Below are 15,245 nucleotides of genomic sequence, written 5' to 3'. Positions count from 1 at the left end.
GGGGGCCAATATTCAACATCCTTAAGGAAAAGAACTTCCAACCCAGAATCTCATATCCAGCCAAACTAAGCTTCATAAGTGAAGGAGAAATAAAATCCTTTACAGACAAGTAAATGCTGAGAAATTCTGTGGCCACTAGACCTGCTTTATAAGAGCTCCTGAAGGAAGCACTAAACATGGAAAGGAATGACCAGTACCAGCCACTGCAAAAACATACCAAATGGTAAAGACCAATGACACAATGAAGAAACTGCATCAACTAATGGGAAAACAACCAGCGAGTAACAAAATGGCAGGATCAAATTCACACAACAATATTAACATTAAATGTAAACAGCCTAAATGCCCCAATCAAAAGACAGAGACTGGCAAATTGGATAAAAAGTCAAGACCCATTGGTGTGCTGTATTCAGGAGACCCATCTCAATGCAAAGACACACACAGACTAAAAATAAAGGGATGGAGGAAGATTTACCAAGCAAATGGAGAGCAAAAAAAAAAAAAAAAAAAAAAAGCAGAGGTTGCAATCCTAGTCTCTGAAAAAATGGATTTAAACCAACAAAGAACAAAAGAGACAACGAAGGGCATTATACAATGGTAAAAGGATCAATGTAACAAAAGCTAACTATCCTAAATTTATACATACCCAATACAGGAGCACCCAGACACATAAAACAAGTTCTTAATGACCTACAAAGAGTCTTAGACTCCCACACAATAATTGTGGGAGACTTAACACTCCACTGTCAATATTAGACATATCGAAGAGACAGAAAATCAACAAGGATATCTAGGACTTGAACCCAGATCTGGACCAAGCAGACCTAATAGACATCTACAGAACCCTCCACTCCAAATCCACAGAATATACATTCTTCTCAGTACCACATCTCACTTACTCTAAATTTACCACATAATTGGAAGTAAATTACTCCTCAGCAAATGCAAAAGAATGGAAATCATAAGAAACAGTCTCTCAGACCACAGTGCAATCAAATTAGCACTCAGGATTAAGAAACTAACTCAGAACTGCACAACTTCATGGAAACTGAACAACTGGCTCCTGAATGTTAACTGGATAAACAATGAAATGAAGGCAGAAATAAAGATGTTCTTTGAAACCAACAAGAACAAAGACACAACGTACCAGAATCTCTGGGACACATTTAAAGCCATGTCTAGAGAAAAATTTATAGCAATAAATGCCCACATGAGAAGTGAGGAAAGAACAAAAATTGACACCATATCATCAAAATTGAAAGAGCTAGAGGAGCAAGATCAAAAAAACTCAAAAGTTAGCAGAAGACAAGAAATAACTAAGATCAGAGAAGAACTGAAGGAGATAGAGACACAAAAAACCCTTCAAAAAAATCAATAAATCAAAAAGCTAGTTTTTTGAAAAGATCAACAAAATAGACTGCTAGCTAGAATAATAAAGAGAGAAAAATCAAATAGATGCAATAAAAAAAATGATAAAGGGGATATCACCGCCAATTCCACAGAAATACAAACTACCATCAGAGATTACTACAAATACTTCTATGCACATAAACCAGTAAATCTGGAAGAAATGGATAAATTCCCTGGACCCTTTCCCCCTCCCAAGACTAACCCAGGACGAAGTTGAAACCTTGAGTAGACCAATAACCAGGGCTGAAGTTGAGGCAGCAATTAATAGCCTACCAACCAAAAAAAGTCCAGGTCCAGACAGGTTCACAGCCAAATTGTACCAGACGTACAAAGAGGAGCTGGTACCATTCCTTCTGAAACTCTTCCAAAAAATACAAAAAGAGGGAATCCCCCCTAGTTCATTTTATGAGACCAACATCATCCTGATACCAAAATCTGGCAGAGACTCAACTAACAAAGAAAACTTCAGGCCAATATCCATGATGAACATTGATGCAAAAATCTTCAATAAAACGCTGGCAAACTGAATGCAACAGCACATCAACAAGCTTATCCATTACGATCAAGTAGGCTTCATCCCGGAGATGCAAGGCTGGTTCAACATACGCAAATCTATAAACATAATTCACAACATAAATAGAACCAAAGACAAAAACCACATGATAATAGATGCAGAGAAGGCCTTCAACAAAATTCAACAGCCCTTTATGCTAAAAACCATCAATAAACTAGGTATCAGTGGAACATATCTCAAAATAATAAAAACTATTTCCAACAAACCCACAGCCAATATCATACTGAACAGGCAAAAACTGGAAGCATTCCCCTTTGAAAACTGGAACTAGACAAAGATGCCCTCCCTCACCACTCCTATTCAATATAGGATTGGAAATTCTAGACAGAACAATCAGGTAAGAAAAAGAAATAAAAAGTATTCAATTAGGAAAAGAAAAGTCAAATTGTCTGTATTTGCAGACAAAATGATTATACATTTACAAGACCCCATTGTCTCAGCCCAAAATCTCTTTATGCTGATAAGCAACTTCAGCAAAGTCTCAGGATACAAAATCAATGTGCAGAAATCACAAGCATTCCTATAACACCAATAACAAACAGAGAGCCAAATCATGCCTGAGCTACCATTCACAACTGCTACAAAGAGAATAAAATACCCAGGAATACGACTAACAAAGAATGTAAAGGACTTCTTCAAGGAGAACTATAAACCACAGGTCAAGGAAATAAGAGAGGACACAAACAGATGGAAAAACAGTCCGTGCTCATGGTTAGGAAGAATCAATATCATGAAAATGGCCATACTGCCCAAAGTAATATATAGATTCAATGCTATCCCCATCAAGCTACCATTGACCTTCACAGAACCAGAAAAAACACTTTATATGGACCCAAAAGAGAGCCCACACAGCCAAGACGATCCTAAGCAAAAAGAACAAAGCTGGAAGCATCATGCTACCTGATTTCAAACTATACTACAAGGCTACAACAGTAATCAAAACAGCATGGTACTGGTACCAAAACAGAGATATAGACCAATGGAACAGAATAGAGGCCTCAGAAGCAACGCCACACATCTCCAACCATCTGATCTTTGACAAACCTGATGAAAACAAACAATGTGGGCCAGGCGCGGTGGCTCACGCCTATAATCCCAGCACTTTGGGAGGCCGAGGCAGGTGGATCACGAGGTCAAGAGATCGAGACCATCCTGGTCAACAAGGTGAAACACTGTCTCTACTAAAAATACAAAAATTAGCTGGGCATGGTGGCGCATGCCTGTAGTCCCAGCTACTCGGGAGGGGAGAATTGCCTGAACCCAGGAGGCGGAGGTTGCAGTGAACCAAGATCGCGCCATTGCACTCCAGCCTGGGTAACAAGAGCGAAACTCCGTCTCAAAAAAAAAAAAAAAAAAAAAACCACAAAACACAAAACAATGCGGAAAGGACTCCCTGGTTAATAAATAGTGTTGGGAAAACTGGCTAGCCATGTGCAGAAAGCAGAAACTGGACCCCTTCCTGACACCTTACACTAAAATTAACTCCAGATGGATTAAAGACTTAAACATAAGACCTAACACCATTAAAAACCCTAGAAGAAAATCTAGGCAAAGCCACTCAGGACATAGGCGTAGGCAAGGACTTCATGATTAAAACACCTAAGGCCACAGCAACAAAAGCCAAAATAGACAAATGGGATCTCATTAAACTTAACAGTTTCTGCACATCAAAAGAAACAATCATTAGCATGAACCAGCAACCAACAGAATGGGAAAAAATTTTTGCAATCTACCCATCTGACCAAGGGCTAATATCCAGAACTTACAAAGAACTAAAACAGATTTACAAGAAAACAAACCAACAAACAAACCCATTCAAAAGCGGGCAAAGGACATGAAAGACACTTTTCAAAGGACATATATGTAGCCAACAAACATATGAAAAAATGCTCATCATCACTGGTCATTAGAGAAATGCAAATCAAAACCACATTAAGATACCATCTCACACCAGTTAGAATGGCAATCATTAAAAATCTGGAGACAACAGATGCTGGAGAGGATGTGAAGAAATAGGAAAATTTTACACTGTTGGTCGGAGTGTAAATTAGTTCAACCATTGTGGAAGACAGTGTGGCGATTCCTCAAGGATCTAGAAACAGAAATTTTATTTGACCCAACAATCCCATTACTGAGTATATACCTAAAGGATTATAAATTGTTCTATTATAAAGACACATGCACATCTATGGTCATTGAGGCACTGTTTACAATAGCAAAGACCTGGAACCAACCCAAATGCCCATCAATGATAGAATGGACAAAGAAAATGTGGCACATATACACCATGAAATACTATGCAGCCATAAAAAAGAGTTCCTGTCCTTTGTAGGGACATGAATGAATCTGGAAACCATCACTCAGCAAACTGACACAAGAACAGAAAACCAAACACTGCATGTTCTCACTCATAGGCAGGTGTTGAACAATGAGAACACATGGGCACAGGGAGGGGAACATCACACACTGGGGTCTGTTGGCGGATGGGGGTCTAGGGGAGGACAACAGGGGGTGGGATAAGGCTGGGAGAAATGCCTGATGTAGGTAACAGGGGATGTAGATAGCAAACTACCATGGTATGTGTGTACCTATGCAACAATCCTGCAAGATTTGCACATGTACCCCAGAACTTAAAAGTACAATTTTTTAAAAAGTGTATAAAGCTTAATACACTAAATGCATTTGGAAATAACAAAATGAGCTCTCTAATCCTCTACAATATGTGGTTTATCTATTGCTTTTTCATTTCTTACATGGCTTAGTGAAGAAATCAAAAACAGTTGCTTAACCAATGTACTGTTGGCTGGGCGTGGTGCTCACACTTGTAATCCCAGCACTTTGGGAGGCCCAGGCGGGCGGGTCATGACGTCAGGAGTTTGAGATCAGACTGGTCAACGTAGTGAAACCCTGTCTCTACTAAAAATGCAAAAAATTAGCCAGGTGTGGTGGTGGGTGCCTGCAATCCCAGCTACTCAGAAGGCTGAAGCAGGAGGATTGCTTGAACCCGGGAGATGAAGGTTACAGTGAGCCGGAATCACACCACTACACACCAGCTCGGGTGACAGTGCAAGACTCAGTCTTAAAAAAAAGAAAGAAAAAAAGAAAGAAAAAGTCAGCCTGAGCCTCAACATTTATTTTGTTAAGCTCAGAATAACAAATGCACTTTTTCTGAAAAAAATAAAATAAATAAAAGGTGGGGTGGGCAAAAAAAAACCTCCTACCTTTTAAATAGCACCATAGCTCTTTTTGAAAACAAATGCTTTAAAAAAAAAAAAAAAAAGTCCCAATGTGTTCCTTCTATCAAAAAGTTCAAGCCAGGCATTATGAACAGAATATTTCATAAATATAAACAAATTACATTTATATATCAAAGTGTTTAATTTCAAAGAAGCAGCTAAATTGACCTCAATGATTCTATAGCCAGATTCCAATTTGTATGCTTTGGTTCCAGTTGTTATGACACAATTCATATTTATTTTATAATTCTATCTCCTATTATAATCTTTCACCTAAGAGAGCTTCACATTTCCATTATTCTTGACATTAAGGACTATATTATGAAATCTCTGCATTTATTATTATTTTCTAAGTTACCACATCAAAAAACTCAAAAATTTTCATATTTTAAAAATAAAAAGGATATAATCATTCCTTATACAGTCACCCTTCATGAAATGAATGGAATCGCTTATCTCAATTATGGTAATACAAAAATTCCGTAGGTCACTTACTTTACTCTGAAATGAAGGTGACGAAAACCAAAGAAAGATATTTTGGACGTCTCCATTATTCAAAACTATGTCCGGATTGATTATACTCACTTATTACAGAGAGTTAAATGTGCAATATATTTTCTGATTATTCTAACCAATCTATCCTCAGACTTTCATGCTAGAAAAATCATTTCATAACATAAGCATTAATGTGTAATAAAAGTATGTATTTCATTCTAGTATATCATAACGTCTTTTGATTAGAACACCATGTGATATCTTTTCCAGATGTATTTTTCTGATGGGAAAGTAATTACACAATCATAGTATCAGCTTCAAAAGTGACAGGGCTGCACATAATTAATATCTGCCCTTTATGGCTGTAGTCCACTCTGCTGAGATAGTGTAGACTTTTCTAGACGCCTTTGAATGAAATTTTAACCTTTACCTAATATTAATTTGCATTTGAAATTATGTACTGCTCCTCATTCCAGTAAGCAGTACATTCTACCATTCTCCTGTCAAATTAAGAAGGACTTAAAATATGCACCAATTATGTTTCTTACCAATATTAGTTTTGCACAACTATGGGTAAGCCATTTGCTGCAACCATTATACAGGTTTTTCAATTAGTACTCACAAGGTACTCAAAATTTAGCCAGAATTTAATGCTTTTGTAGTACTTTAGTATTCTGCTCCTTCTCATAAAACTAGCAAATTATACCTAATCGGCTTGTGAAGTCTAGTCTTCCACAGCAGTTACAAAACATTTTTTAAATTTTCAGATGACTACTGTAATGTATGTGGTCCAGTAGTTTATATTTAAATGTGCTGATTTTAAGTCTCATGACTTATTAGAACTATTTTACCTTTTTTAACAACAGAATGACACAATGAGGTAAAAGTTTGCTTAGTATACTGCTGTTTTCCCTGCCATAACTGCCACACGAGCAATGTATCAATCACTGAATTTTACAGTAGTTCTTTTAAGCAATTCCTCTATTTCTTCATATCTGCTCTTCCACTTTTTCTATAGCATAAGATCTGACTTTGATTTCAAATATGGTACACTAATCTAATTCTAATTTTTTGTTCCCTAAATTATTTCTTTTATCCTAAGAACAAAACACTCATACTTCAGCAAACTCAATCATATCAAAGCTTTAAATTAATGATTTATACATGAACACCAAAAGGTCTCCAGATTAAAAAAATAATAACAATACAAGCAAACTCTTAAAATACAAATGCAAAACAAACTGCTTAATGGTTAATATGAAGCAGATTTAAGCTCCCTCTGACTAAAGTAATTAAGGAAATTCAGCAATTTACATATGGTACAGCTTACACATTATGCTCTAGTTCATTTATAGGCCTATAATCAAAGCATGCAAAAATCATGAAATGAAGATAGACCAAATGAAAAAGTAACCAGTACTTTCTTAGTGTGGCTCCCTGTCTCTAACATTAATTTGCTTCTTTAATTGGGAAAGAGAATGTTCATTTAATCACTTCTCATTCCAACGTCGGAACACACTAAATAAAATGGAGCATTCAAAATTGCTGTTCAAATAAAACAATTCTGCCATCTGCAGGCTGGATGAAATAAAGCAGAATAAAGTAAAGGTAATTTAAAAATCAGCACTAGGAACAGAATAATAACACTTGGAATAAAGGCAGTTACAGTTTTTTTTTTAAATGACCGTTTGTCACATAAGCCTTCTTAGTTCAAATAGTTATTTTGGTGTGGTATTGGCATAAAAATAGACTGAAAATGTCAATGGACCACAGAAAATGAATGCACAACAGTTCGTGTGAAAACAGCATTTATAGCTCTTGGCATGCTAACAAACATAAAAAAGATAATCCACCAGCAATATATAGGTTGAGTATGCCTTATCAGAAATGCTTGGGACTAGAAAGAGTTCTGAATTTCAGATTTTGGAGTATTTGATTTATTCTTAATGGTTGAGCATCCCTCATCTCAAAGTCCAAAATCCCAAATGCTCCAATGAACATTTCCTTTGAGCATCACCTTTGAGCATCAGGTCAGTGCTCCAAAACCTTTGGATATCAGATTTTCAGATTAGAGATGCTCAAACTTGTATAGGGCATCATCGAATTTCTACCTGCCCAGCTTATACACACACAAAGACTGAAATAAAATATTCCAAAATGACAACATCTAGTCATCTCTAGCTACTGACGACCACTACTTATCTTAATAAGGTCTTTTTATTATTGCTTTTATTTCTGATAACCTACATTTTCATACATTTCTACAATAAATTTATCCAATGTTACTTTCTTGTCCAAACTTACCTAAGTTTAAAAATGTGCTTTTTGTTTTTGTTATTTTTAAACAGAAACCCAAAAAGACAGAGAAAAGAAGAAATAATGGCACATAATTTTGGAAATAGAAAAGTAAATAGATAAATAATAATTAAGTATAGAGACCCCAGAAAGCCGTATCCTAAGCCAAGGAGGATTTGGGTGGCTGCTGTATGAAAAGTAGCTAGATGCCTGGATCGCCCCCACTTAATCCAGTGGTAGATAACAACCCCACCCTCGTTCAACAGAAGACTGAAGCTGGTTTTCTCCAGAGATGTCAAAAAGAAGAGTCTGAGGTTCAGTCTACCCAGCTGGAGGTATATAAAACTGCAAAAATAAGTTAACTGAGAAAGTATCTGATGTGGCTGGCATTACAGAAAACTGTGTGGAGAAGCTATTACATAGTGCTAGATAAATCAGAAATATCATAGACAAACCTAATTAAAAATTAAAGAGGCAGCAATAACTACATCAAAAACAAAGCTAACAATCAACATATGGGACAATCCTCAATTATGTATAATATTTGTTTACTGTAAACACCAAATATTTGATCAAGAACTACAAAACAATTTCACTGGGGAGGGAAAACACAGAGGATGGCATTGACCAGCAGTCATCCACCAATAATGGCTAAAATAGAATCAGGGAAATGGGCAAATGCCAGAAGAAAGTTAAGCAACAACACTGGTTGCTTCTAAGGAAGACTGGGGAAGTTAGGTGAGATGGGGCGGAGATCTACTGTACTGTTAGACAACTTTCAGTACTATTTAAACTATATGCATGTACTCCTGTGCTAAATGAAATGCTTATTATTTAGTAAAATATTTAATTAAAAAAAAAAACTCAAGGAGAAGCAGAATACCATAGTGATTTAGAGAGCAAACATTGGAATCAAACTGTCTAGGCTCAGATTTGAGATCCACCACCTACAAGTTATTTATTCAATCTATGTCTGTTTCCTCTTCTCTAAAATGGTGACATAAATAGTTTTGTAAGGAAGAAAGGTAGCCCAGGCACAGTGGCTTATGCCTGTAATCCCAGCACTTTAGGAGGCCAAGGCGGGCAGATCACATGAGGTTAGAAGTTCAAGACCAGACTGGCCAACATGGTAAAACCCCATCTTCACTAAAAATGCAAAAATTAGCCGGGCATGGTGGCACATGCCTACAGTCCAAGCTACTTGGGAGGCTTGAATCCAGGAAGTGGAGGTTGCAGTGAGCCGAGATTGCACCATTGCACTCCAGCCTGTGTGACAGAGAAAGGCTCTGTCTCAAAATAAATAAATAAATAAAATAAGGTAACACATGGGGCTTGGCAAAGAGTAAGTCTCAAAAATGTTACCTATTTATTTTTCATGGGCAGCTATTTACTTTTGATGGAGGCATCTGGATAGCTGGCTCGATGTATCACAATATCCTATAACATTGTAGGATGTCACAATATTGTAGAGTATCTCAGTTCCTTCCTGGAGTAATGAGATGCATTCACAGGTTCCTTTCACCTTCCCAGCCTAAACTTGAAGGTTCCCTTTTTACTCTCCTCTTTACCTAATTCAGCCGTGTTCTCATGACTAACGTATACTAATTCTTGATCTCTGTTCCAACTATATTTCATATTTAAAAACCAAGCTCTCATTAAAATCACTGGCAAATGTTTTACCTTCAGTGCTGTCATACTATTCACTACCAAAGCTAAAAGCCAAATTAGGCATTTTGCAAATGCCTACTGAGCACCTGTCATCCTAGCCCAGAATCTTGACCTCAAAAGGACTGCAATTTAGATGAGAATACACAAGTATTACACAGTAAATAAAAGTGCCATTAGACCATCAAAAAATTATGAGAGCCGAGATTCTTCTACCTGATGAAGACAGGAAAAAAACAAAATCTGTGCTAGTACTACTTAACATCCATTAGGATAGGATGGCTATTATCCAAAAACCAGAAAGGTAGGAAATGACCAAAATGTTTTTGGAAATAGGCTCTAGACTATGTGGTACTTATGGATAAATTACAGGGAGATCTAAGTCCCCTGGACTCAGAATTATATATAAAATTTTGCATGTATGCACTTCCCTGAAGAAGTGGTATAGCTTTTACCAGTTGTCTAACAGATTTGTTTCCCTCCAAAAACCAGGGCCAAGAGATTCCCAAGCAATATTTCCTGAATTATACATTTGTTGATCCTAATTTTTCCCTAGAAATGTGTCATATAATAAAGTCCTGATTTATAGAGTAACAGAAAGGTATCAAGCAGATCACTAGCTATAGTAAATGTACTGCCTACAAATAAATGAACAAATCACCATATACCCCATCTTGTTTATAGAATCTACTGATTCTATATTTTTATACCTTTCCTTAGTATCCAAAGGCACATTAGAAAAGAGGTTAGCTGGAATTTTTAGATAGCCTATGGTGTAGAACGCATTTCCTTTCAGGGAAATAAACCAAACATTTTAGAAGAGATTTCAGCTTGTAATACTGGCCTTCTTGGTATTAAACTATATTAAAATTCTACATGAATCTCACTTTACTTTGCCATCTTGGGACAAGGGCAAAAGAAATCACCATTCCATTTAGAGCCAGGCAAAAGAACACACACACACACTCTCACACACGATACTTTGGGGACTTACACATTTTGTTGTAAAAGGCAAATTAAGCTCACGACAACAATGAGAAGGTATATTTAAGAATACATCATCTTAGAAATTTACAGATAAGAGGAGGTCAATGTATACTCTAACTCTTAAATAGTCCTGCTACCCTTATATCCAGTCAAGAATTTTGGTGTCCAGAAAATTAATAAGGATATCCAGTACTTTAACTCAGATCCAGAACAAGTAAACTTAATAAACATTTATAGAGCTCTCCACTTTAAATACATAAAATATACATTCTTGTCAGTACCACATCGCACCTACTCATAGGTTTAAATGAAATATTGATCGGCCATTATTAAGCACAATTATTGGCATAAAAGAGGTTTTCAATACCCATTTTTAGAATAAAGCAACATTCCCGTTCTCTCTCCCTCTTTTTATTCCTTCTTCCTCTCCTTCCCTCCTTTTTCTTTCTTTCCTTCTCTCCTTTCTTTAAAAAAAAAAAAAAAAAAAGAATTTTGGTGTCCTTAATTGTTATAAAATGATAGCCTGTCACAGAAATGCTAGTGTACAATGCAGTTATTACTACAATGTCTGATTTCATTTTTTTAAAAAAAGCAGAAATGTTCCTATAGAATGTACACAAGATGAACAAAACATCAGCATGCTGACACTGTTCTGCCAAAATCTATAATCAAACTATCACTTGATATTGAGGTAGACCACGGTTAAGAAAACAGGCATTGGTGTCAGATCTGGGTTGAAAGTGGAACTATTTACCAGAGTATAGCCTAAGTTGTGAATATTAAATGAGCTGATTCATGTAAAGTGCTTGCAAGGGTGCATAGTACATAGTAAGCTCTCAATAAAAAATGCTACTTATTATTCCCAAACCTACTTCCCAAACTTTTTTCTTGCTGGTAGAAGCTCAATTTTGTTCAGCTATCTATTTTTCTTGTACATATGTACTTATTATTAGTGATTCCACACCCAGTCCCTTGATTAGCCAAAGTCTATCCATTTTTACACCAGTGAGGTCAAGCCAGTGACTAACTTAAGAAAGGACATATGACCCAATTCTGGTCAATACAATATAAGAAAATTCTGCTGTGGTAACAGTAGATGTTTCTTTGTTTTGCAAAAAAGATATCCAAGAAGAAAGATCCTCTTTTCTTCCTCTGGACATCATCATGTGCATAGTTCCAAAGTGGTCATTCACTTACCCACCAACCTTGGGCAAAATGCTAAAACCTCTCAATTTCTTCTATGAAACCTGACAAACTCTTGCAGGGTTTTTACGATGGTTAGAAGTAATGCAAATATAGTAAGCTCAGTATGTGATGGCTACTTCTCTAATACCCTGCTTTCATATAGAGAATAAAATGTTTTAAAACAAAGTAAACATATACAAAGTATTTCCTGATCATCTAAATCTTCTTAGTCCCTTCTGTTGCTACCTATAGTAAGATCTCATTTACCCCTGCCCTATTTTCTTTGGATGGGTAAACATCCTGATCTGAGTAGCCTAGATCTGCTTTGCTTACATAATGATACATTTTGCTTGGTCATTATTTAGCGTAGAAACTATTAACATAAAGGGCTACTGCACTACTGGCCTATTTTAGTCAGATGGTCATAGCAACAAACATGACAATCATTGATCCTCAACTTACACTACTTTCTTAAAGAAAATATTCAAGTCATAGCCTTCAAAAGAAATCAGCCTTGCATCCCCTAAAGCACAGCTGATCTATATTGGGTCAGTCTCTCTATTCAAGGAATTTGGAAGATTACAGAAATGATGGTGGGCACTTAAACTAAACTGACAGAGCATAGGGCGTAAAGGCCTGAATGACCATTGAGGCAAGGCAAGCTGACAATGAGAAAGAAAAGCCAGGAGTAAACAGACTGGCAAGTACGCAGAGAAAAACAAGTAAGAGAAAGAAGACAAACAATAGGAGCCCTAGAAGAAATAGATGGAATCATGGTTTCCCCTTGATAAGTGATGTTATATCCTTTTAATAAATCCTACTTTTACTATAGCTATTCTATGTATGTGTTTCCATGGTTAAACAAGAATTTGAAGAAGACTATCAATCTTATCAGTTATCAGTGTATAAGCACTTAATAAGAACGAGGCCTAAAACAGGATCCATGTTTTGGCAGAAATACCATACCACTAACTCTATCAAAGAAGTTCCCTCTCTCCTTGTTACCCCTTCTGAGCTTAACTGTATACACTATTGAAATCATGCCTTTATTGTTTATGTCCCCAAGGAGACTATAAATATCTTTTGTATTGTACGTCCAGGAGCTAAGAATGATTAAATGTGCCATGTGGCAAACACTGAGAATCTGTTTCATTCAGCTGGCCACTACTTCCCAAGCAGGCTACCATGTGCCTGGCACCTGATAGATGCTAATTTATTCACTCATTCTTCAACAATATAAGTGGTGAAAAAGACAGTCTCTCCATTCTCAATAAATCTGTTGAGAGAATTATACAAATTAAAGATTTGTTAAACAAACTAATATATGTATAAAAATGTATACATGCCCTTCAGTTCATTAACATAGTTGTGTGCCTTTAGGAGACTCAATTTCTCTGTGTTTTTGTCCAACTAAATGCAGATGATGCCAACTTTATTCGGTTATGTGAGAAGTGAATGAGAAATTCTAGGAAGTGCTAAGAAAATGGCATATGTCACAGCTCATAAAAATACTGCCAACACCTCTTAAGGAAACCAAAACTCCAAAGGTAGTTCCAACTGTCAAATTTTAAATCCTGGATATTTGTGTGAAAGAGGAAACAGTTCAATAAATGTACTTAATTTACAGAGTGTACAGTAACCCAAATAGTTACTCAGTTTTATGAAATTACAGTTCCCACCAAGCTCAGAGAAAAAACACCATCGTACACTCACACTTTGTAAAACAAATTGTTCAAGGATTGCCACGTGTTTTTGGCATGGCAAAACAAAAATCTGGATGTAGATGAAAGTCAGAAGGGGATAAATTTTCGCTTGGTATTTGAAAAAAGTCCAAAATTTCCAAATACTTAGTATTTCCAAATACTTTCTACAGCTTCACATGCAGAATGCCATGCCTCAAAGAGGTTCACATCCTAATACTCACAACCTATGACTATGCTGTTACATGGCAAGAGGGAATTAAGGTTAAAGATTATATTAAGGTTTCTAATCAAATGTCAAAATAAAACATCAAAAATCATCCTAAATTATTTGTAAAATGCAGATTTCAGACCGAATCTCTAGGAGCTGTAAAAAAGTTTAATTTCAACTAACTTGGAGAAGGGAAGAGAGGGAATTCTATATACACTGTTAAAGCACCACTGCTCCAAGGAGTTTGTTATGAAACATTATACCAAAAAAACTGAAATAAATTGTTCCCATTACTGAATCTTTAGGAACCCCAATGCACTCATCTTACTGTATGACTTTGTGGGAATTTTCTTTCTCTGAGCCTCAGTGGCTCAGAATATGAAGGCAATGTCTACTAGAACTATTTAAATTAAAATTCATTCTGTAGAGTGCCAGGAACGATGATTGGCAGGTAATACGTCATACTAAAAAACGTCAGTCCTATTCTCCATTCTCACCTCCCTCCAACCCTCTCCCCAAATAAAGAAAACTAATACCCGGCCTGCATTTTTACGTACTGTTAAATACTGCAAGAATTGTGTTAACTGTATCAGTATCATCACCAAACGACAATTTCCTATAATAAACGTTTTGGTATGATTTAGCTCCTAAATGTTCACTCTTTCAAGCGAATATTTGCTTAAAACGTTCTCCTAGATCTCTGTGATGCCGTAGGAACTTGCAAATTTAAGTCTTTTACGAGTCATGGCGTGGGGGTAAAACTCGACTGGCCTTGATGAAAATACTTTCCAACAGAGAGGCCTAGAGAATGAGTAAGAACAGTGGCTTTTCAATTACGGCAATTTTGGGCAGCTTTTTCTCATCCCAGACGTTTGATAACTTAGAAACCTGAGTCTTGATTGGAACGGAGGCTGAGAGAGCAGGGTTTAGGAACCCTCTCCGCGCCTCACAACCCAAATTCCAAGGCAAGGTCACAAAGCCATACAAACCAGGGGGCCCGGGAGAGAGTCGAGTACTCCCAGCCGCCAAGAAAGCTCTTCACGGCATGCATTAGGCCAAGTCAGTGGATCCCACCCCGAGAAAAAGGGAAGGGAACAGGGAGCCCGTGCACCTCCACACCCAGATGCAGGCCTTCAAGACTGCCCCTACCCAGACCCATCACTCAACTACACAGAGAAGCTGAGCGAGCCCCGGCCACTCACCCCGAAGCCACTGTGTGCTGTGAAACCATCTCCAACTAGATCCGCGGGTTACAGACCACCCAACAGCCCCCTTCACCAGCCCTGGTATGCTTCGGCGGCCAGGGAAGCCCACGAGGTAACGCAGCAGCCGCGGGTCACAGCCTAGCTTCCAGGAGGCCGCCATCTTCAAGGCTTTCTCACAGGCTGTCCGCAGCACAGCCTGATGTCCAGCACCACGGCCCCGCCTCCCGCATCGTTGACCACGCCCCGAGACGCTAGCGGTGCCTTTGGGTCTAACTTGCGGCC

At 37.3% G+C, this 15,245-nt stretch overlaps 1 protein-coding gene across 2 annotated transcripts in view; it reads right to left on the bottom strand.

Moving 5' to 3' along the window:
• The window catches only part of PDHX (pyruvate dehydrogenase complex component X), a 79,645-nt gene extending 64,507 nt beyond the window's left edge, over window positions 1-15,138 (bottom strand). For both annotated transcript variants that reach the window (XM_035262347.3, XM_078340826.1), the window contains exon 1: window positions 14,961-15,138. In XM_035262347.3, the coding sequence (XP_035118238.2) occupies window positions 14,961-15,123 (163 nt within the window). In that variant the 5' untranslated portion in view covers window positions 15,124-15,138. The remainder of the gene's footprint in view (window positions 1-14,960) is intronic.
• Between the last annotated feature and the right edge of the window lie 107 nt (window positions 15,139-15,245).

Source organism: Callithrix jacchus, chromosome 10 (assembly GCF_049354715.1).
Source record: "Callithrix jacchus isolate 240 chromosome 10, calJac240_pri, whole genome shotgun sequence".
Lineage (NCBI taxonomy): Eukaryota > Metazoa > Chordata > Mammalia > Primates > Cebidae > Callithrix > Callithrix jacchus.
The sequence above is the reverse complement of the archived record's forward strand: the minus strand, read 5'-3'. Positions and strand labels throughout refer to the sequence as shown.